The 23920-nt window shown below is 38.3% G+C and overlaps 1 protein-coding gene across 6 annotated transcripts in view; it reads right to left on the reverse strand.

The window, feature by feature from the left end:
- Positions 1–23920, reverse strand: part of LOC126975416 (ryanodine receptor) — a 189105-nt gene that overhangs the window by 140602 nt on the left and 24583 nt on the right. For all 6 annotated transcript variants that reach the window (XM_050823328.1, XM_050823310.1, XM_050823312.1 and 3 more), the window contains 11 exons: positions 22640–22717; positions 18947–19065; positions 15345–15414; positions 12957–13156; positions 12013–12195; positions 10599–10770; positions 9865–10034; positions 9005–9129; positions 2779–2982; positions 1550–1719; positions 912–1102 (listed from right to left, as the gene is read on the reverse strand). In XM_050823328.1, the coding sequence (XP_050679285.1) occupies positions 912–1102; positions 1550–1719; positions 2779–2982; positions 9005–9129; positions 9865–10034; positions 10599–10770; positions 12013–12195; positions 12957–13156; positions 15345–15414; positions 18947–19065; positions 22640–22717 (1682 nt within the window). The remainder of the gene's footprint in view (positions 1–911; positions 1103–1549; positions 1720–2778; positions 2983–9004; positions 9130–9864; positions 10035–10598; positions 10771–12012; positions 12196–12956; positions 13157–15344; positions 15415–18946; positions 19066–22639; positions 22718–23920) is intronic.

Raw genomic sequence — 23920 nt, forward strand, 5'->3', positions numbered from 1 at the left:
CGGTGGGGTCCTAGCGCTATAAGGCTTTTTAAAGAAATAGCAAAAAGGTTAGTCGACATCACAGGAGAACGAAGAGCTGGTCGGACCTTGGACAAAGAATTGGTCTAGCTATTCATAGAGGGAACGCTGCCAGTATCTTCGGAACCTTGTCTAATCCTCCTCCTCCTCCTTCCTAAGGACTCCTTTTAATAATATATTTTAGTAATTATGTGAGACTAACACGATCGCGATACAGGATTTTAAAAATATTCAGCGCACTGGAATAAAGTGGGCAGGACGTAACTACCACCACTAATAAGGAAAACATTTTGCGAGTTTTTCATCTATCTATAAATAAAAAAGTTATGTCAAAAAATTTGTCATTCGTCAAATCCAACTCAGGTTCGGAAGCTACGTAAAATCTTCTCGTCACAAATACCACAGTTTCTGAAGATGAAGGTTTTCAACCAGTGTGTGTGTCTCAGTGGTGACTTACGGAACACAGACGTGGTCGCTAACTATGGGCCTTATGAGAAAGCTCATGGTTGACCAGAGGACAATGGAGCGGGCTATGCTCGGAATTTCCCTGCGAGATCGAATTAGAAATGAGGGGATCCTTAGGAGAACCTAAGTTACCGACATATCCCAAATGATTTCGAAACTGAAGTGGCAATGGGCTGGGCACATAGTTCGACGGACAGATGACCGTTGGGGCAGTAAAGTCCTCGAATGGAGACCGCGTACCGGAAGACGTAGTGTTGGTAGGCCCCCCACGAGATGGACCGACGATCTGGTCAAGATCTTTGGGGGAGGCCTTTGTCCAGCAGTGGACGTCTTCCGGCTGATGATGATGATGATGACAAAATAAAAGAAATATCCAAAGAATTCTAAATGATATTTCGCATGTCATGATGACCTAACAGAGTACTTACCTGGACACATGGTCCACAAGTTGGGTCTGCAGTAAGAGGTTCTTCCCCGGCAGCAGATAGTCGCAGATGTTGTTCTGGGAGGAGCGGACCGCCACGCCGTTACCCACGCACAGAGAGCACAGGACATCCAGTACCTTCGGATCTCGACCGTGCTTCTCCAGCAACGATATGATAACCTTGATATGCTCATCCTGAAACAAACATGGGTTATGAAGTAGAATAGAGAAAAAAAGGACAGAGCTACAAGTTCTTCCATCCGTCTCATCATCAAATTGAAAAGAGTATACCTACATTTCAAAAGTTTTCTGTATTATATTTGGATCTGCATAAGTGAGAGACATCACATTAGGTGAGAAAAATTACTCACTAGAAAGAGATATTGTATTTTTATGAAGCTACATGCAGTTGCAGACATCTCGGCACAAGCTGCTCTGAGACACCACGTGGCAGAAAGCAATTCAAGTTATTGTGTTACCTTTTACTTGCAAACTGTTTGTATTATTTTCTCCTGCGCAAAAATTTTTATTTTGGTGTATATATATATATATTCATATAAAACGGTTATATCAATATTACAAACAGACACTCCAATTTTATTTATATGTATGTATAGATGACACAGCAACAGCAATATTCACCCTCATCATGTTGAGCGCCTCAGGAGAGTCAATCAACACACAGTGCAATACGTCCAACATTCCGGTGCCCTCGCCCGACGCCTGTGAGCCGAGCCTCGAGAACAGCCAGTTGAGACGGTTGGAGTTCGCGAACTGAGCGCAGTTCGTATGGTTTCCCTTTATGATGGCCGCTGGAAACGGATGTGAAAACATTTCATGTCATATAGATTTGTCCAAACGTCTCCTTATTTTATTGAAAAGTTAATTTTCCAAGAATATAATGAGATATACGGGTAGGATACATAATTTAAGTTAATCTTAGGATGTGGCAAGACGAGTCGAACGTTCAGCTGATGGTAATTGCTGCCTTCTTGAATTCTTGGAAAACCCAAAAATTCTGAGCGGAACTACAATTGCGCTCGTCACCTTGAGGCATGAGATGTTAAGTCTTATTTACCCAGTAATTTCACTATTTCTAATTTCACACTGCAAAGAAGCCTCCCACTGGTAAATTAAACATTTAATGTTATAGATTTGTCCAAACGATTATCTTATTTTATTGAAAAGGTTATGTTCCAAAAAAAAAATGATCATACAATACATAATTCAAATTCAATCTTTGGATGAAAATATGAAAATATATCTTCAAAAATAATTAATTTTAAGATTCTGTCAAAAATTGTATAACGTCGCAACATAGTGCGATTATTAAAGTATTTCCTTACACGTACGTACAAACAAACTGTAGAACTGAGTATCCATGTGTGTTGTTCACATGGGTTCACTTTCAATATAAGCTCTCCAATGCCCTTGTTAGTCCTCTGATGGTAAAAGAGAACATGAGTAGCAGTGATCTTAACATCAAGTGACTTGAACGCTCTTTTAAGCTCTTCTTTAAATAAAATGTGCTAGCCCGGGGCGTAAAGAGAATGGAGTAGTCCCAGGCCCAAGGGCGTGGCAAGAGGCGACTAAGGGCTTTCTAGAAGTGGGATAGTCACGCTGCCATCTTATTACAGCAGCACAATCGGGCCAGACTTGTCCGGATTAATTACCACCGTACCATTATAAGTTGCTGGAAATTAAGGAATATTTTAATATTCCTTAAAGGCAAAGCTTCTATAGTGTTGCAATAGATTGTGGGTGGGGGTTATCACTTAACATAAGTGACCCGGACGCTCGTTTGTCCTGCTTTTCCATGAAAAAATACTGACACTAATGCGGCCAGTCAGAAGTCCAGGTTCAAAACCTACCCAACAATTGATACAAGTAGACGGAAATCATGTCCCAGCTCTGGCCCGACTCGTCTCCGGCCAGGAAGCCGGCCAGGAACCCCTGTGACGTGATCACGTTGATCTTGTCGATGGCTTCCAGGATCAGGTTCAGGATACCTTCTTCCTGGAACAAGTCCTGCCGGTTCCGCAGCGCGCGGAATTTATTCTGTTTCTCTTCATGCTCTATAATCACACAAAAAGTTAATTATCTACTACTTCTTGAGAAAAATAATAATTACTATATTAAAACGTAGGTAGTCGAAGTAATTTCATATAATAATAGTTCCTAAAATATTACTAAAAAACTTTTAAGTGCTGACTTGCAATTATTCGACTGACAGATTTTTAAAAAGTGACGGAACGAAAGATGATTCACTTGGTGTTGAGTACTATCATCTGCCCATAAGGGAGACAATACTATTGAAATCAAACCTGTTGAAAATAACCTAAGGAGTAGTACAATGCGAACGACAATAATCAGACTAGACTATTCACGTCTACCGAGACTTAAGATGTCCAATCAAACGCGGTAGAAACGGCTACAATTTTGTTTTAAATATTCACATATCATCCTCTACGCTGGCGCCTTTTTTACGCATCGTGAATCAAGCTGGACATAATATTTTTCGACATTAAATCTTGGATCCTCAAAAAAGTAACAAGTAAAGTATAGTTAAAAGCCTGCTTTCAAAAATATGTGATTAGCTTTTTCTGTATATTTCAGTATGGTCTGCTAAAAGTTTTAATTTATTGAGATGATTTAAATTAAATTTCTGACTAGAAAAGAACATCCAAGTAGAGCTATATAGGTAACTACCGTCTTCTAACTTACCGTCTTCGACTAATCAACGCAAATATTTTTTTTTTTATTTTTTATTTTTTTATAATAAAAGTAATCAACAGCGTACACAACAATTATTTTTACAAAATTAACCTAGGTTTTACATAAAGCCACTAAGGATTACATACATTTTAAATTATAAAAAGAAATCATATATTAACAGAATAGACTTAAAAATGTACTATATATACTAACAAATAAAAGATTACAATAGCGCGCGCGTGTCTGTGTGTGTGTGTGCGTGTGTGGTGTGTGTGTGCGTGTGTGGTGTGTGTGTGCATGTGTGGTGTGTGTATGCGTGTGTGGTGTGTGTGTGTGCGTGTGTGTTTGTGTGTGTTGCGTTACCTATTATTGTTATTTTTTACGATGATGTTTTATTATTTCTGTTTTTAACTTAATTTTTGATAAGTGAAATACGTCAAACTCAGCGTACTGTTTATTATAAATTCGTGACAGACGCGGAATTATGGAATTTTGGGCATAATTTGTATTAGGTTTGGGAACATGTAAAAGGCGCGTGTGACGCGATCTTAAAGATTGAGCGTTTAATGAAAAGGCTGACAGTAGACTAGGACAGTCGATGGAGCCACTCAAAATTGCTTGCAGAAGTAACATGTCACTTTGATTCCTTCTTTGTTCCAGTGTGTCGATACCATAGTGAGAACACGCTTCCTCATAACTGTTGAATTCTTTAAAATCTTTAAAAGTTAAGTATTTAATAAACTGTTTCTGTATGGTTTCAAGCCTTTCGATATGTATAATATATTGGGTGTCCAGACATTACATGCGTATTCAAGAATACTCCGGACGTACGCAAAGTAAAGTGCCTTTATACATTCCAGATTACTGAAGGAACGGGTCACTCGTTTTATGAAACCTAGTTGTTTGAAAGCTCTATTTGTTACATTATCAACGTGCTCATTCATTGAAAACTTAGCATCGATTTGGATACCCAGGTCTCTAACCGCAGTCACTCTGGGTATACATGTGCCATTAATTTTGAAGTTAAATTCAATTATATTTTTTTTACGAGTCAGAGTAATATGATGGCACTTTTTAACATTAACTATAATTCTGTTCCTTGCGTAGTATTCTGTCAATGCATTTAGGTCATGTTGTAGTTTATGACAATCGTCAAGTGAACGTATTTTGACAAATATTTTTGTGTCGTCAGCGAACATTAAATACTGTGCAAGGTGGAAGCAACTTCCAATATCAAATAGGTAAGCGTTATATAAAAGCGGACCTAGGATGGACCCCTGTGGTACTCCTGAGGGTATTATTACAAAGTTACTTCTAGCACTACCCGTCACAACTGCTTGCATACGGTTCTTAATGTATGAAGTAAACCACCGAATTAAGCTCCCATTTACGCCTAGCACGCTTAGTTTTTGCAGTAGAATTACGTGATCTACTCGGTCAAATGCTTTTTCGAAATCCGTGTAGATCACATCCACTTGATATTTCTCGTCCATGCTCTGTACTACGTAATCCGTAAAAACAGCTAAATTTGTAACGGTAGAACGGTTCTTCATAAATCCGTGCTGCTCGTAGGGAATAGATCTAGTTATAATGGGGCATATGTATCTATAGACAACTGTTTCGAATAACTTACTCATTGCGTTCAGAATCGATATGGGCCGGTAATTCTCTATTTGGGCTCTTGATCCGCTTTTATGTAACGGTAATATAAGTGCTTCTTTCCACACATCAGGGAAACTACTGAAGACGTTAATGGAGAGATTAAATATTATGGATAGAGGTAAGGCTAAATTGTTAGCACACTTATTTAAAAAAATCGGTGGGATTCCATCACTGCCAGCTCCCTTATTAGTTTTTAAAGCTTTAAGCAATTTACGAACCTCATATACACTTATAGTAATTTTGCAAATGGTTTCATTATGATTCAAGTTTAGAGAACTTGGTTCATCGTACGAGTTTGCTGGTTTTACAAAGATGCTCTCAAAGTATTGACTGAATCCATTACAAACTGAAGTTTCACCTGTGTAAGTACTATTACCAAGTGTAAGCTTAGTGGGGTATCCTTGTTCGCTGTTTCTAAGGGATTTAGTATAAGAGAAGAGAAGTTTAGGATCTTTACGAATGAAGCATTGCATACGCTCAGTGTAGTTTTTGTAACACCTGCTCTGTACGAGTTTTTGGCGAGCCCTGAGCATAACAAACTCGTCGTAATCACGAGGATTTTTATCTTTTTTCCATTGTCTGTGCTTTTGAAGCTTCTCTTGCACTATATGAATTAGAGACTTAGAATACCACACAGGGAAATTAGTTTTATGTTTAACTTTAACTGGTATAAATTTAATTATTGTTTCATTTAGAATGGAATAAAAAAGTTTAATTGTTTCATTAATTGACTCAGCTACTAATAATTCGTGCCAATTGATTTGTGATAAGTATTCATTAATTTTGATATAGTCCCCATTATAGAAATTGGGCCTATTGACGGGTTTCTGACGAATATTACGAATTAGTGAGTTCGAGAGATTAAATTCTAGACATGGATGATATACATCTTCTGTAACGAGGGGAGTAAGGCAGTGGTGAACTTCAAAGTCAATGTTGCTAAATAATAGATCTAAGGTGTTTCGCTTACTGTTCGAGATAGTGTTTTGTTGTTTCAAACCAGAGAGGTTATAAATATCTAAAATATTTACAAAAGCATTTTGCATTTCCACTGGGCCACGTTTTTGCAGTGTAGGTCCGGAGTCAGTCCACGTGACATTTGGTAAGTTAAAATCGCCACATAAAATGAAATAGTCATTGGGATGGGTTGCCAAAACTTCTGCGAGTCGAGAATAGATTGATTCGAGTCTTGTAGGTAACTGTGAGTCAGATGGTGCATATACTAATCCGATATGGATGTTGCGGTTCCCCGAAATTTTGAGAGTTTCAGCTGGTATAGTTGCCCACAAGGATTCGACGCCAGGACAGGCCCACTCGCGTTGATGTTGGACATGCATCTTCTTAGAAGCACATAGTAGGACTCCCCCTCCCATTTTTTTAGTAGATGTTCCCTGGTTTCGGTCACAACGTAAAATGTCATATCTATTGTCACAGATCTCACTATCATAGATACCGTTAGTCAGCCATGATTCTGTTATTAAAATTATGTCATAATCGTGGTTAAGTATATTTTGTCTAAATTCATTTGTTTTAGTGCGTAAGCCACGCACATTTTGGTATAGTATTTCTATTGTATTAGCGCCCTTGCGTGTGCAATAAGTACCAAAATATAGAAAAATTATAAATGTATAATATGGACAGTAATGTAAGTAAGTTAAGATAAGCTAAATTGTACGGATACTTAAGGTAACATTTGCTTGATGTTCGAAACGGATTAATTTTGATGTTTCTTTTAAAAGTAGAATGGGTGTGGTAACAATATTGTTTAATTTCTGATTTGTGAAGTTGGGTGCGAGTTAAAAAAGAAATATATTTTGTGTAAGAAATAATAAAGTGTGTATGTGTTAATTTATGAATGTAAGTGTTGGTGTATTGAGTGTGATTAAGTAGGAGTTTATTATGTTGTGGAATTTTACAAAAAACGCTAGTAATCTTGAGCAACAAGAAAATACAAATAACCAAATTAACTGTAAAAAGATAACTCAAAAATAGTTTAACGCACAGAGTCACTTTATCTTGGCTAAATCCTTTTCGAGTCGAATGTAAAGGGCCGGCGATTCTTCGTTTTTTCTTAAAAAAATGTGACAATTCCTAACCCAAACAAACTTGTACGCTTTCTCCTTTGCTAAATTTTTAGTTGTTTTTAATAACTGTTTGTTTTCAGGGGTTAGGTGCTCGTTTACGAAAAATTTTTTCTCAGTTCCACTGATGCCTATATCTCTGGTGCAGATGCCCTTTTTGTTTTTCAGGCCAGAGAGTATTTTATCTTTGTAAAGACGGTCCGCTAGCTTGACTACAATGGGTTTAGGTCTACCAGCTATGGCTTTCTGAGGCTGGACGCGATGTGCAAAATCAATATCCCCACGGTTAAGCACCACGCCAGCGTATTCAGCAATTTTCAGTACTAAGTCGACAGGCGATTCACTACTGGTTTGTGGCAACCCTACAATTTCCAGGTTATTCATTCTCGCCTGTTGCTGCTGTCTACAAAACTGTGAACGCAGTTCCAATAGTTGATCCTCCGACACGCTGATACGTTCCTGCAGTGTACGTACGTCACTCTTAAGATGGTCGTTTTCGTCCTGAAGTTGACTATAGGAAGTCTGCAACTGAGACATTTGGGAAGATAACGAAGCTATTTCATTTTTTAATTCGGTGAAGATAGTAGCTTTTAATTCTTCAACAATTTCAAATTTAATCGACTGCAGCTTGGCGTCTAGAATGTTTTCCAAACGATTAATTATTAGGTTTGCATCCTCATCTATCGAGGCTGCAGGGACATCGCATACAGACACTGAGATGTCGGAATTGGCGGCTACAGTTCGCGCAGTTTTGTTTATTTTTTCTACTCGTACTGGTGTGTTACTGTTATCTCCACCTTTTCGCTCATTTGCCACGCATTTAGGGCACTTCCACTGCGTTCGTGCGGATGTTGAGTCGCCAGTAAATCGTACACATTCAGAGTGGTATATGTGGTTACAATTGATACATTTTATGCGTTTCATCGTCACACTAATGTGTGCTTGGCACGCTTCACAAGTTACAACCATTGCAAATTTCGTTCACAATTATTTCCAAAGAAATATAAATTGAAGAAAAAAAATGTGCAACGCGCGGCGAGATTCGAACCAGGTTCCGCGTTGAGCTAGTCGTTGTAGTTACCAACCGGCCGCGGAACGTATTACTATAGCGACGAATTAATAGAGGCGTATTAAGTTTTGAGCGATATTGCGTGACAGCATTAGCAGATTATTTTATAGGTACCCACATTTATTTATTAATGCTACCAAATTCGTCACTCGACCGTGAAGTGTTTACACTGATTTTAGTACTTTTTCAAGATACTTTGATCAAAAAACACTAATCACCACACTATTTAAATGGTTAACTTTGAGCACTTAACACTTTTAATGTAATTATAGCAGTAAATTCGTTGATTTAAAATTTTAAATACAGGAGCTATCGATATACGTCTACTCTGTTAAATGTCAGATGACAGAACTATTATATCATATTTTATATTATATTGTAATTGAAGTAATATTATATGGCGCTTATGTCTTTTGTTTTAAGACAGTTCTGCGCATTAATATCAATATTACCTGGTGTTGAAATGAAAGGGATGACAAGGAACTTAAGTCAGATCCGTTCCGTTTCAATCCTTAATAATATTTTATTTTACAAAATATTAAGTAGCCAATTGTTTCACATCAGTCTCACCCATGTCTTCGTCGGGCTGTGCGAAGTAGTTGATGAGATCCTCGAGACACATCACCATCTCGGCCAGGTTGACGGACGCGAAGAACATGGAATGGCGCCGGTTCTCCTGCAGCGTCTCCAGACCACTACCGACAGAATATGAACGCACAATTTAGTGATGGAAACTAGTGATCAACTACCAACTGATGAATAAGACTTGTCTTGTGTATAATGTCAAAGCACGTTTTAGCTTCAGGTTGTGAAATTTGTGGCACGCATTTTTTTTATGGATATTTCAATAAAGTTTCGGATTTGCAAAGAACCATCATCCGCAACTATGAAGGTCGTGAAATGTGTATTGCTTGTTTCGCTCTTAATTTGTGAAGTTTCCAGTACTCGTAATAAAAATAAAAATTTGTAGTTGCATAACGAATAATGTAAGGTAATAAAATCTGAGGTTATCACTTATCATCATGCAAGCCAGTTTACAAGTGGGAGGTTTCTTTGCACAGGATGCCGGCCAGATTATGGGTACCACAACGGCGTCTAATTCTGCCGTGAAACAGTAATGTGTTAACATTACTGTGTTTCGGTCTGAACGACGCCGTAGATATTGAAATTACTGGTCAAATTAGACTTAACATCTTATATCTCACAGTGACGAGCGCAATTGTAGTGCCGTTGAGATATTTTGGGTTATTGAGAATCCTGAGCGGCATTTGATTGTAATAGGCAGGGCGTACCAATTACCATGAGCTGAACGACCTGCTCGTCTCGTCTAATTATCATAAAAAAAATCCCCTCGTTTTATTGGCCAATCATGTTGATAGGTAACAACTGAAAGAATAGAAATAATCCTCATTTAGCAGCAAATAACTCACTTGATAAACTTGGTGAAGAGTGAAGAACATTTCCTGATAACGCGCGCGGTTCGGCTCTCCTCTTCCTGCGAGCGGGAGAAGTCCAGTCCGTCATCCATCTTGCCTTCCTCGTGGAGAATGGCCTGCTTCTCTTCCACCTTGCCTACGCCCTTCTTTTTCGTTTCGTATGACTGCAACATGAGATATATGCGTTATGAGAGCTCACAAAACGGTCTGGCTACTTTAGAATTACATCAGTAACCACTGGATTTGTCTCTCCATAGTGCGATTTTCAACACCTTTTAACATCTAAAAAGTAAGTGGTCTAGTATATAGTCTAGTAATTGCAAGAAAGTATTTGCCGTGGTAATCACAACAGATGAACAACTTTCATGGTCACATGGTCTCTTATTCCATAAAAACCCAAGTCACGGCTACCAGCAGCATAGCTACGAGCAGTGGTGCCAAGAATGCCTCTGTGGGGACAGCTGTCGACGTGTGCAAATGACGAGTCGCGAGTCAGTTGTCTCCGGGCCCCGTTGCGCATTAGACGAGTGTTTATTAATAAATAATGGACGTGTAATTACTCGTTTGACTTAATCATGGCCCATGAGGAGATGACTCAATACCTCCATGCCACCCTAACACCATATTTCCACCTCATCTCTAAGACCTTGACAGACAGCAGTTTTTTTCTTTCAATCAGATGTGTTACTTACCAGTAAAGCCTTTTAATACAAAACAACAAACCTTACCTTATAAGAGAGCCAAAGTCCAGTTTCCGAATGCTGCACTATGACGGTGGAGTCACCGTATTTGATGATGGGAGCTCCGATCACCTCCAAGTCCTTGTCTTCCAGCACCACTTTCTGGTCATCCTTCTCTTGGCGCAAACAAAAAGCGCACGATGCTGTTGTCGCTTCCTCTCTGAAAACAACATCTGATTGGTAACCAATAGATATATTGTGAGCAGCTTGACGCCTTGGCGTTACCAAGAGAACCCGCTGTATTTGGCGTCTTGTCCCGCTTGTAACAGAGGAGCGTTCTGAAAACCTACCGCCTCAATTCAAGCACTAAACTTCACAACCTCAAATACCGTCCTCAGTTTACTGGTAGCGTCGAATACGGTTGTCAGGGTAAATTTTCTTACGTACAACCACATTGTGTCAAAAATTTCCTTTTGCATTATTTGGAGGTCGATATACCATAAATATCTACAGTATGCTTGCAGATTACGTCTTAGATTAATAGAGTTTATGTATGTAATGTAGCTAAAACATGCTTTACAGTAGTGCCAACGTATCGGGAAGCACGGTGTTGGAAGGTGAACTGATGACAATATATAATAAAGGCCGGCAACGCATCTTTACCAGTAGGAGGCTCCTTTGCACAGGAAGCCGGCTAGATTATGGGTACCACAACGGCGCCTATTTCTGCCGTGAAGCAGTAATGTGTGAGCATTACTGTGTTTCGGTCTGAAGGGTGCCGTAGCTAGTGAAATTACTGGGCAAATGAGGCTTAACATCATATGTCTCAAGGTGACGAGCGCAATTGTAGTGCCGCTCAATATTTTTGGGTTTTTCAGAATCCTAAGCGGCAATGCATTGTAATGGGCATGGCGTATCAATTACCATCAGCTGAACGTCCTGCTCGTCTCGTCCCTTATTATCACAAAAAAAAATCTCTTGACACCTAATGTTGCGGATGTCCATGGGGGGTTGCCTCACCTCTCACCATCCCGTGAGCCTCTTGCCCATTTGCCCCCTTTTTTATAAAAATAAAATATGTTAATGATCACAGAAGGCACAAGTATGGACGTCAAAGCGAATTTTGAAGGAGGCTTGTGTCCAACTGTTTTTGTGTCCAACTAGTTTTTCAGATGGAAATATGATGATTTTTTTTACTACTACCAATCTGCAATCCCCTTTAGTACGATTTTTTTAGGCGAATTATTTTTTGGATAGTAGCTTAAATGGAGATAAGTGAATATACTACTTTCAAAATTTGTTAACATTTTAAAACTGTCATTTCTTCGCCACTGAGCAGTTCTCTTGCAAGTTGGTTTGTGCAATTGTTGTATCTGAGTTTATAGGTAGTGCTATATCTTATTCTTCTCTTGTAAATGTTGGCAAAAACAGGTTGATGATAAAGATGATGACTGTTTGTTACCTGCTGACCAAGTAGAGCTCGTTCTGGTCGTTGACGCCCAGGTAGCGGCCGGTGGTGATGTGCCGGATGCGCATTGGGTGGTACCAGTTGATGAAGCCACCAGCCCACTTGGTGCGAGCCAGCTCCAGCCGCCACAGCGAGCGTGCTTGAGACATCACCGACCCGCCCTCGTACACTACGATACTGCAACCACAACCACATTATAAAGATCCTCCGTAAATTCTGGGGCCCCATCCTGTGTGGAAATGGGGAATGGAGAGCCTCCAAGAATGCTGAGATAGAAACTCGTGGCTGAGCGAAGCCAACATTATTGGTGAAGTTAAGGTCCACCATCTTCGCTGGCTATGCCACGTAGAAAGCATGAGAGCGGATCGTAGAGAGAGAAAAGCGTACTCGGGACATATAGAAGGCCGACGCCCAGTAGGTTGCCCTAAGTACAGGTGGAAAGTCTGGGTTAACGCTGACCTCTGTGAGATGAAAGTTGTTTAAGAAAGTTAGTTCATAAATTGGCTGAAATAGAAATTGTAGAATTCTCGTATCGGAGGCCAAGTCCCACTTTCACGAGAAAATAAGTAGGTATATCTAAAAATACTTTTATTTATTTGAAATTAACCACGTGTTCCATATTAATAGATATTGGCGACCATGTACTACACGGAGTAGGTAGAAATAAGAAGATACATATAGATAAGGTTGAAGATACATATAGTAAAGATGAAAGTTGTTTAAGAAAGTTAGTTCATAAATTGGCTGAAATAGAAATTGTAGAATTCTCGTATCGGAGGCCAAGTCCCACTTTCACGAGAAAATAAGTAGGTATATCTAAAAATACTTTTATTTATTTGAAATTAACCACGTGTTCCATATTAATAAATATTGGCGACCATGTACTACACGGAGTAGGTAGAAATAAGAAGATACATATAGATAAGGTTGTGACTTACTTCTGTCCGCCCTCCTTAGTCCAGGTGCTGGGTATGGTGAGGCACTCATCCCCCCCGTGGAAGAAGCGCAGCACGTCGCCCCCGAACACGTAGCCCACGTACTTCATGCGGGAGATGCCGGTCCCGTACGGCTGCACGGACCAGTGCGTCACGTGGAACGACGCGTTCACGATCGACACCTCGTTCTCCTTCGTTGTGTGCTGCAACACGGACACCAGCGTGACAATCTCTTTAAATATGAAACATACACTCCGTTACTTCCCTTCGAGTATACTCACTGTTCAAATATGTACTGAAAGGAAACAGGCTTAAAAAATTTAAACAACCGATTTCAAAAAATACTATTTCATAACAATAAATATAAAAAAATTAAATTCATGTATTTTTTTTTTTCAGAATAGGATGTGACGTCACTTATTGAAAGTCAAAAACCACCCATTCCAAAACGAATGCCTCTGACCTGAGGAAAATGGGTGCAACAAACTCAGCGGGCTTTTTTTATACAAAATATGGAGTACAACGTTATTTTGTACAATAAACATTTATAATTAAAGAGCCTGAGGGTATCCACTTCATTCCCATGCTGTGGTATCATTAAGAAAATCATTTATGTTATAATAACCTTTCCCAGAGAAACGTTTTTAACAAGTTTGTGTTTGTTCCTCGTGTTAACATTATGACTGTCGCAGTTTCTACCAAATTGCTTAATGTGCTTAAGAATATATTGAGATGCAACAGTCAAAATGTTAATTTCTTTAAAAAAAATCATAATATAATTTTAGGACCTAGGTTATAAATATCGCAAATAGCCATTTAATAGAATAGAATTTCTGCAGCACAAAGATGGTATTAATATCGGCTGCACTGCCCGATAACACTATAGCATAGGACATATACATATAGAATACTATGAAAATAACTATAGTATACTAGTCACGCCGTATCTATGTCAGTTAACTATCTAAATTTTTTAACCGCATATGCTACAGAACTAAGCCTAATCACCGATCCTTTAATATATTTATACATATTATATCCCATTGCAATTTGAAATCAAGAGTCATATAATTGCTCAAGAAGCTCTTTTTAATTTAATTAAATTAAAAAATATACCGACGACAATCCACCCTATGAAAAAAAAATTCAAACTAACGGCCGTTCCCAATATGCAGATCTACAGATTGAGATAAATTACTACCTTCTACTGTCAGTAATTAGCTGTCAATAAACTGAAGCTGTCCCAATATACCCGATAAGTCATTCTTATCGCCAGTTCACTGTTGCAATTTCCATACAAACTTCTATCGCTGGTAAGCTATACGTCGCTCGTCCCATTGACAGACAGCGTGTACGGATTAGATAGGTTACCGTCGATATGTTTATTGGGACAGATAAGTCATCGATAGTTAGATTTTTTATCTCAAGTAGGCCACAACCGGAGATAAACTGAATATTGGGAATGGAATAGTATACATATCCGTAGTGATAGTTTTAATTTCATGCAATCATATTCGGCCTTATTAATAAATGCAATGTTAAGTTACTCCAAGTCACTTCTCCCTGTCATGTAAGAGTGCGAATAAAGAATATAAGGCGATAAGAATGTCTTATCGGGTATATTGGGACTGCTTCAGAAGGTAGTAATTTATCTCTATCTGTAGATAGTATATTGGGATTGGCCGTTAGAATACTGGCAGCATCTCCGCGTTGGATAGCTAGGCTGACCCGTTGACCAAAAAAGTAGTAGTAGCTCTATTGAGGCACGTATGTAGTTCTTTGTACATTCTTCTCGCCTCTGAGCCCAACGGGACAAGTGTCTCGACACCAAACATAGAACAAAACAGGCCAGTGGCTAACCGTACCAGCCCGTGGGCCGTATTGGCATGACACCAAATGAGAGAAAGATGTAAGACTCATAATTGTGACGTTTACTGTCATCGACAGTCGAACCAAACTTTAATTAAAAATAAATAGTAGTTAAAATCCTAAAAAACACGCTTTTTATAGAATTTTTAGTTTGGTGTATTTATAAAAATGTGTTTTTTTAAATTGCACTTAATTTGCATTGTTGAATTAAAAATTCCCTTTGTTATTCGAAACTTTCCTAATATTAGACAATGGTGGAAATTTAAAATTAACATCAATTCCTGCCATATAGACGATAGACGAAAATTATGTAAATTAACAAAAATCTTAGAAAAATGGAATAATTTTATCAAATTAATGTATTGTCATCGGTCCTCGATAAATCGACGAAGTTTGAACCAAATCTGGCCGTTTAAAGTAGGTCAAAATCGCGCTCAAATGAGTCGGTTACAAACAAACATACATACAGTTGTGAAGCTAGTAAAAAGTGTGTACTAAGTATACCTTTCTGTATAAACTTACCAAGTATCTCTCAGTAGCCACAGACACCAGGATCAAATCATCTCCCACACGCACTTTTTCACCCTCAGATCTAGAAATAAAAAGATTTTTTTTAATTAAATTAAATTAAATAAATTTCATCAAAATAGCAAGATTAACAACCCTTTATATTATAATAGCACCAGATACATCGAATAAAATGCTTCTAAGCTTAATTGGTTTATTTTAATCGTGTACGCTAAGGGGCTGAGTACTTCAGCCGTTTAGAAGGCATAAAAGGCATTTATTTTTCCAAAATGGATTCCTTTAGAATTATTTTTGATCTAATAATATACTAGAGTCCTCGACCGCTTCGGAAACAAATGGTGCTCTTAGAGAGTGCTAACGCGTTTATTCCGGCAAGCTTATTCTAAAGGCGTAGTCCCTGACTCATGGATGTCAGCCCTTGTACTTTTGATCCAAAAAAAAAGGAGACAGTTCGGATCCGGCAAACCACAGGCCTATTGCTATAACCTCCCTGCTCTCCAAAATCATGGAGAGCATAATTAGCCGTCAACTTTTGGTATACCTAGACGGTCACCAGTTGATAAACAATACGGCTTTCGCCATGGTCGGTCGGCAGGTGATCTTCTGGTATACCTAACACATAGATGGGCGGCGGCTATTGAAAGCAAGGAGGAAGGCCTGGCAGTTAGCCTGGATATAGCGAAGGCCTCTGATCGTGTATGGCACAAGGCGCGCCTCTCAAAACTTCCATCATTTGGGCTTCCCGAGAACTTATGCAAGTGGACCTCCAGCTTCCTCACTGGGCGCAGCATACAAGTCGTTGTACGCTATATACGTCTCCCACGCTATTTCTTCTGCATATCAATGATATGTTGTCTTATACACGGGCAATGCAGGTCTCTCTCGGGAATACGTCGACCAGTGCCGGGAAAAACTTTTGTCTTCTATTGAGTCCTCTCTCGAGAAGGTCGCGGAATGGGGTAAATTGAACCTTGTCCAATTTAGCCCACAGAAGACTCAAATTTGCGCGTTTACCACTAAAAAAAACCCATTTGTCGTATCACCGCTCTTCGACAACACTTCCCTTAAAGCCTCGCCTAGTATCGGAATACTGGGTCTCGAAATCTCGGGCGATTGCCGATTCCGTGGCCATCTGTAGGGCAAAGCCAAATTGGCTTCGAAGAAGCTGGGCGTCATAAATAGAGCACGGCAATACTTCAAGCCGGCCCACATTCTAGCGCTCTACAAAGCGCAGGTCCGGCCACACATGGAGTATTGCTGTCATCTCTGGTCTGGCGCACCCCAGTATCAGCTCGATCCATTTGACCGCATGCAACGCAGAGCAGCTCGAATTGTCGGGGACCCAGTGCTCTGTGAACGGCTGGATCACTTGGCGTTGCGTAGATACGTCGCATCATTGTGCGTCTTCTACCGCATTTATCACGGGGAGTGTTCAGAAGAGCTGTTTAACCTGATTACTGCCGCCGAATTCCACTTTCGCACGACACGCCACAAGTTAGGATATCATCCTCACAATCTGGATGTGTGGCGGTCCTCCACAGTGCGGTTTTCAAGGAGCTTTCTTCCACGTACTACAAAGCTGTGGAATGAGCTTCCTTGTGCGGTGTTTCCGGGACGATACGACATGGGTACCTTCAAAAGAAGCGCGTACACCTTCCTTAAATGCAACGCTCCTGTGATTGCTCTGGTGTCGCAAGAGAATGTGGGCGGCGGTGATTACTTAACACCAGGTGACCCGTACGCTCGTTTGTCCTCCTATTCCAAAAAAAAAAAGAGAAACTCTCCCTGCATTCTTTTTTTTGCGCTCTTCTTATTAATGTATACAATATTGTACTGCAATTGCTATTGCTATAAAAAGATGTCCTAAGCTGTCTGATCACTTAGATATTCAGCTGTGGTGTTTACAACAGAGACATTTCTTAATAAATATAGAGAATTATATATGGACTGAATTGAGAATCCAAACCAATCTCAAATTCACTGAAATACACAAAAAAACCAAAAAAAAATGGTCCAGCCGTTTTGGAGGTAGTACAATTTTGAATATAAACCATCCTCGAATCCACTTGAACACACACAAAAAAATTCATTCAAATCGGTTCAGCCGCTTAGGAGGGGTTCACAGTACAGAAGAATTATATATATAAAGATAATGAAAACGGTCTTTGTTTGAGGCTCAATCACGCCTAAACCACTGATCGTATCGACATGAAACTACCACCATTCGATGCGAATTTATCGAATTTATTTCAATATTATTATTTTACGAATTTCAAAGTTCCTTCATTCATTTATTTCCTTTTAAAATTCGCCTAGCGGAGCGGGTGAGAACGGCTAGTATATTTATATATATATATATATATATATATATATATATATATATATATATATATATATATATATATATATAAATTACCTTAGGTAACTCTGGTAGGTTAAGTTAGCTTATATATATATATATATATATATATATATAAGCTATAATAAACATGAGTTATATTATAATGCAATTACCTTAGGTAACTCTGGTAGGTTAAGTTAGCTTATATATATATATATATATATATATATATATATATATATATATATAAGCTAACGAGACTTAATTAGGACGGCTCTGGTGCATTAAACAACCGCGTGTTTTGCAAAAAAAATCTCGCCCCGCATAGCCTATTTGTGGAATCAATTACCGGCTGCTGTTTTCTCGACCTTAAGAAAAGAGCATACCCCATATCCAACCTTAAGGCTGCAATCCCAAGAAATCGCTAAAATACCGCATAATTGTAACCATTTCTTGACGGTTTATAAAGCTTATATATTTACAAATATATATATATATATATATATATATATATCTACAGAATATGAGAAGAAAATTCATATCTTCTTTACATTTCTATTTTTTATAGACAGTGACAATACTAATCACCAAAAGACTACTACTTTTACAGTTGGAGTCTTCATTCAATATTGATTAAAATTGTAGGTTTTCTTAATTGTACACCAATACTATTTAACATGGCATAGTTTTGTTAGTTTTGTAAAGAAAATTGTATTATATTTGTAATAAATTAAACATGCTTCTAATTCTTAATTAAAACTATGGCGATCTTGTGCGGGAGAGGTAACCTAGGTCCGCTCGATTCCTCAAGGCTGTTGGCTCAGTCCCGAGCCTTAGGCCGGCAACGCAACTCTCGAGACCTGGTGTGGCGGATGTCCATGGGCAGTTGCCTCACCACTCCTCATCCTATGAGCCTCTTTTTTATGATAATAAGGGTGGAGACGAGCAGGACGTTCAGCTGATGGTAATTGAGACGCCCTGCCCACTACAACTGCGCTCCTCACCTTGAGACATAACATGTTAATTCTCATTTGTCCAGTAATTTCACTAGCTTCGGCGCCCTTCAGACCGAAACACAGTAACGCTTACACATTACTGCTTCACGGCAGAAATAGGTGCCGTTGTGTTACCCATAATCTAGCCGGCATCCCGTGCAAAGGAGCCTCCCACTCCCTCTTGCCCGTTTGTCCCCTCTTATATATAATATATAAAAAAAAGGATTTAGCAATAGGCAGTTCTAGACTTGCACACGTACCTCTGCTTGCTGGCTGGATGCAAGGTCCACCAGCAGGCCTCTCCTTGCGAGTGCTCCTGCAAGCCCACGTCGAACGCCAGCTTGTCTTGCGACGAAGATGTCGACAAACACGCGAGGTACTAAAATAATACAATATGCTCCTTACAATTGTTACGTGACACTGTAAATGTAAATGTTAGGATGCGAATTTATAATTTTTCTTCTGACTCCTAACGTTTCCAGAAGTGTTTGAGATGCATACAAATGTCGTTATTCTGTATAATCTAAGCTTAAAAAAGCAATTGTGTGCTTTTAAGATACCAATACAAATCAAACTTTTTTTTTTCACAAAAAAACGTAATATAATAGAATAATAATCGACAAAAATATAGTACAAGATTATATTATTATGTAATATTTTTAGTTTTGCATCAAATACAAAAATGTAATGTTATAAAAATCTATGTCGAGAGCTTAAAACTGACGCCTTAGACTACTCGGCCAACTTGACTTGAAAGCAACAGTTGAAGTAATGATTCAACTTCGCCCCAACTCCGCGGCCTGCTATAATGCTACATGCAATGACGTTCTATACATATAGACAAATCACCTCATAGAAAAATAAAGCCGAAATATGGCACATGCCATGCGGAAATCAATATATAATATCTTTGTATGACAGCTTTTATGAAATTAACAATGTGGCTAAATTGGACTTTTGTGTGTGACAATGTGACTAAATATATTGAAATTCAAAAGAGATTTAATACTTTTAATATTAAAAAAGTTTTATCATACTTTTGAGCACGAATTGATAAACGTTTAAAACCTATAGTGATGAAATATAAATAAGGCTCCAGAAAAAGATTCGAGCAAATGACCCTCGACTAATTATTGGGTTGGTAAAATTCTTCACACCTCTCTCTTGCTAACAACTGGCGCCAATTCTCTTTTATTATCAATGAAAAGTCTGTGATACCATGTAAAGAATGAGTTTATAATTTTTCAGGTTATTGTAAGCATTTCATATTCATCGGTAATGGCTTTCTGTACACAAAATACGATATTGATAATCATTGTTCACTGAGCCTTTAAAAAGAGAGCGACTCTATAGTGTATATTTTCATATCTGACTGTGTGCTGGTCGCGTCCTTTCATCTGTCTCTTTCTGACAAGCGGTAGAGACAAGGGATGTGAATAATTGCCAATAATTGTATCATATTTATTGAAAAAATATTTGTTTTACTAAATTATTTACGCTTTTTCCAAACCAATTTTGTATAGATAAAATGAACTTCCCAGTGAAAAATCACGTCATCTTTTTTGCGTCGTTAACGTATTATTTAAGAACTTTTTTATTGCACTTTTTTATTAACACTTGGATTTATTGATTGTCACACAGTTGACAGGAGGAGAAAAGATGTGCTTACATTGTCTTTAAGCATACTATTACAGCTATCAGACTGGAGTCCACATGCGATATGTCCATATGTAGGTATATATAGAACGTCATTAGCGACATGCGATTCATGGACAATTTGAAGCGATGCAATCTTTTATGACATGAAACATACAATTTATTGAAAAAACATTAAAAACTTGAAATATTTTAATTAACTGAGGCTTCAAGTTTATGTTAACTTTTCTAGTAGTAACATTAATTGATGTATTCGGTACTTAATTAATTTTCCACTTCAGTAATTAAAAGCGTAACAGAATCCATAGATAATATATTTGTATTAAGAATATTTGCAGCAAAATGCATAATATTTCTGTTCAATATAAATTAAAATTTATTTAGCATGAATCTATTTACTAACATGCCACTTAGCTAAGGTTTAGCTTGCTTTATTTGTAAATCACAAGTTAAATGTATTAAATCCTGGCATGTTTCTCTATCCCGCCATCAGTACTCTCATCCCACACGTCGGCCAAGTGTACTTGACCTCTCTCTTCACAACATTCTGGATTTATTAAATGAATATTTCACGATGACAGTGCGCGAGGAATGAAAACTTTTATAATATACAGGCTAACCCGACAGACGCTGCTCTGTCCATAGAAATAAATGATACAAGTTTTCGTGAATAATGTAGTCTAAAGCCATCGGAAATGTAATGTAATACCATATTTCTGAATGATTTTATAATATTATGTCGTAATAAAATGATAAGGATTAATATCGCCTTTCTGTAAACAGCTTTTACATTACCACTTTCATTGCCTATTTCTTTTAGAGTATCAAAATGGTTATAGATTGTTATCCTCAAGAGATAGACATATCACATTCAAGACTTTTCTGTAGATCTATATAAGATACACAATTCCACCATACATTATTTCGTTATATCTCAAAGGGTTTAGACAGGGTTTTCGTTAAAAGCTCCCAGGTGGCTTATTTATTTCCGACCCCTCCAACAGATATCGTTAATGAATGCAAATATGCATAGAAAAACCTAAACAAATTATACACTAAAACCTTCCTCAAGAACCATGATATCCATTGGTGAAAACAGCATGAAAATCGGTGTCGTAGTTTTTGACTTCATCGCGAACAGACAGACAGACTCGGCGCAGGATTTTGTTTAATAATATGTAGTGATAAGTATTTAAATATCATAATTCATTATATTGTAAAGTAAATTTACTGACAGTAGCTTGAAAACGTCAATAGACAAAACATCTATTGAAAAGTTCAAGTGGTTTAAAAAATATACTAATCCTTCAATGCTTTTAGATTAGGATTGCAGAAACACTGTCTTGTGACACACATACAATTTTGGGATACCTCTATACTCTTTTTGGTCAAGCGCGAGTTGTCCATAAAAAATAGTCATTTTGCTTAAAAAATGTAATGCGCGTCTACTCACTTTCGTGTTGTGTTGATCGTGTTATTGTATATGAAGAAAAAAAACTGAGACAGTCAAATTAAATAAACTATTTTCTCGTACTATAAACCAGTTCTTAGAAGGTACCTGAATCACTGTCGATACTAATGCATTACGTAAGTATGTATCTCTACTCTATGATATTGTATACAACAAGTTATGGGCTAATCTTGTGTCAATGACATGACAGAGCTACACACTGACCCCTACTATATACCACTGGACTGGCGGCTGTCAAAGTGCTTTTGTGCCTGTTTAATATTCGCCATTTTGGCGCTGTTGGCCATGTAGCGAGTCTGTGGTACTAAAATTATTGATGACAACCCCAGCAAACATCGATAGATGGTGGAAAACTATTTAGAAAAAAATTGTGTACCTTATTATGTTGATTATTGAAGTATAAATAACACGGAAAACGAATGAAATTAATTCAAAATGCAAAAATACTTCAGAGTATTGTACGTTCCTTCGCAGGCATTTGTATTATACGTCAAAATTAGTTCTCTGGACGGTCGTGAGAGGCGCTTCAAATAGGCACAAAAAATTTGCTGTCAAACATATAGAACAGCCTGTCCAGTGGTATTTATATAGTTCAGTGGAACTACAGCACATTCAAAACGCGTGTAAGAAATAAGTAAAAATTATTTGTCTTAGTTCCTCCTGTTCACCACTGACGGAGAATGGGAGCGGTATCTCTGTGATTCGCAAGTATCAATATTTACCCTGTGTTAATACGTACAATAATTGTTCTGAATTTAACAAGACTTTAGATATTTAACAAGTGTTCTATGCTTTTACGATACATCATTGATATGACGCTACTTACCATATCACTGTTGAGGTGTCGCAGCAGAATCGCGTTACCGTACAGCAGTGTCCTGTGTCCGGAACCGGTGCCTTTACCCTACAATAAGATATACATTAGCATAGAAATAATACTGATATATATGATATATGTATGTTGAAAATCATTAATGTAGAGGAGATATAAATACTGCATAACGGAATGGCCACGGGGATATGCGCTGCGAACGGCGAAGCGGTTGGGAGGTGCGACCATCGGCGTGGCACAGTTTGAGGGCCACGGGCAGACATGTTCGCCGGCGCGACCAGACAGGCCAAGAGCGATGGCTTTTTAAAATTTATCTCGATATTGCTTAGAAACTAATAGTTTTTTGGTTCAAAACGTAATATTTGGAAGAAATTGTGGTGTAAATCCTGTTGTACATGATTTGAATAGGTACCGTGATAGGTAGGTAGATGGAGAATTCCACAAGAAATACGAGAAATACAGAATAAATCCAGAAATTTTTTTCGAGTATAACAGAATGAATATCGGAAGCTTCGATTATAATATTCTTATTAAAATTCAACAAGACAAAAAAATAAAAATTTTCACAGATAATTTTATTCGCGGCGAAAAGAACTAAACTTGTATAGTTTCTGTACTATTCTCCGCGTCTACTGCTCGACTCCGTGGCTTGCGCCAGCCTAGCGAAACTCTCTAAGAAAATAGCGATTCACTCGATTGTATGAAACGTGCAGTCATTGATAGATTGACAGATGACGGCTATAATCTTGTAAAAAACGGAGATAGCCGAAATCCACTACGTTTTAAGCAACTGTTCGCTTTCAAAATTAGCCGGATTATACTTCGTCGCCAATCGCCATACTGTAATTACTACTATATCAAACTTATGTCAAATGACTGCACGTTTCATTCTAAATTATATTTCAATTTTTACTTAGGCAGTTCCGCCTCTCATTACGTAGTATTTACATACTCTTTGGCGTGCGCCGTAATGATTCATGCATTGGTTTCGGTCGCCCGCAGCGCCGTCAGTCGCTTGTGCGTTTCGCTCGGTGAATTTCGCCCGTCGCTTCGCCATTTGCCGCAGCCCGCAGCGCGTGGCTTGATCAGTACATTTCGATACATTTATTCTAGTCGCTAGACGCTAGCCGTTCGCACTGCGCATATATTCGCTATAGCGACTGTCCCGTGGCCAGGCCGTAATGTGGTATCAACATATTTAAAGTAATTCAAACTAAAATGTTAACAGAGTGACTACGAATAGCCGACTATTTATTATTAGTATTTAGTAGACTC

This window comes from Leptidea sinapis, chromosome 2 (assembly GCF_905404315.1).
Source record: "Leptidea sinapis chromosome 2, ilLepSina1.1, whole genome shotgun sequence".
In the NCBI taxonomy this organism is placed as follows: Eukaryota; Metazoa; Arthropoda; class Insecta; order Lepidoptera; family Pieridae; genus Leptidea; species Leptidea sinapis.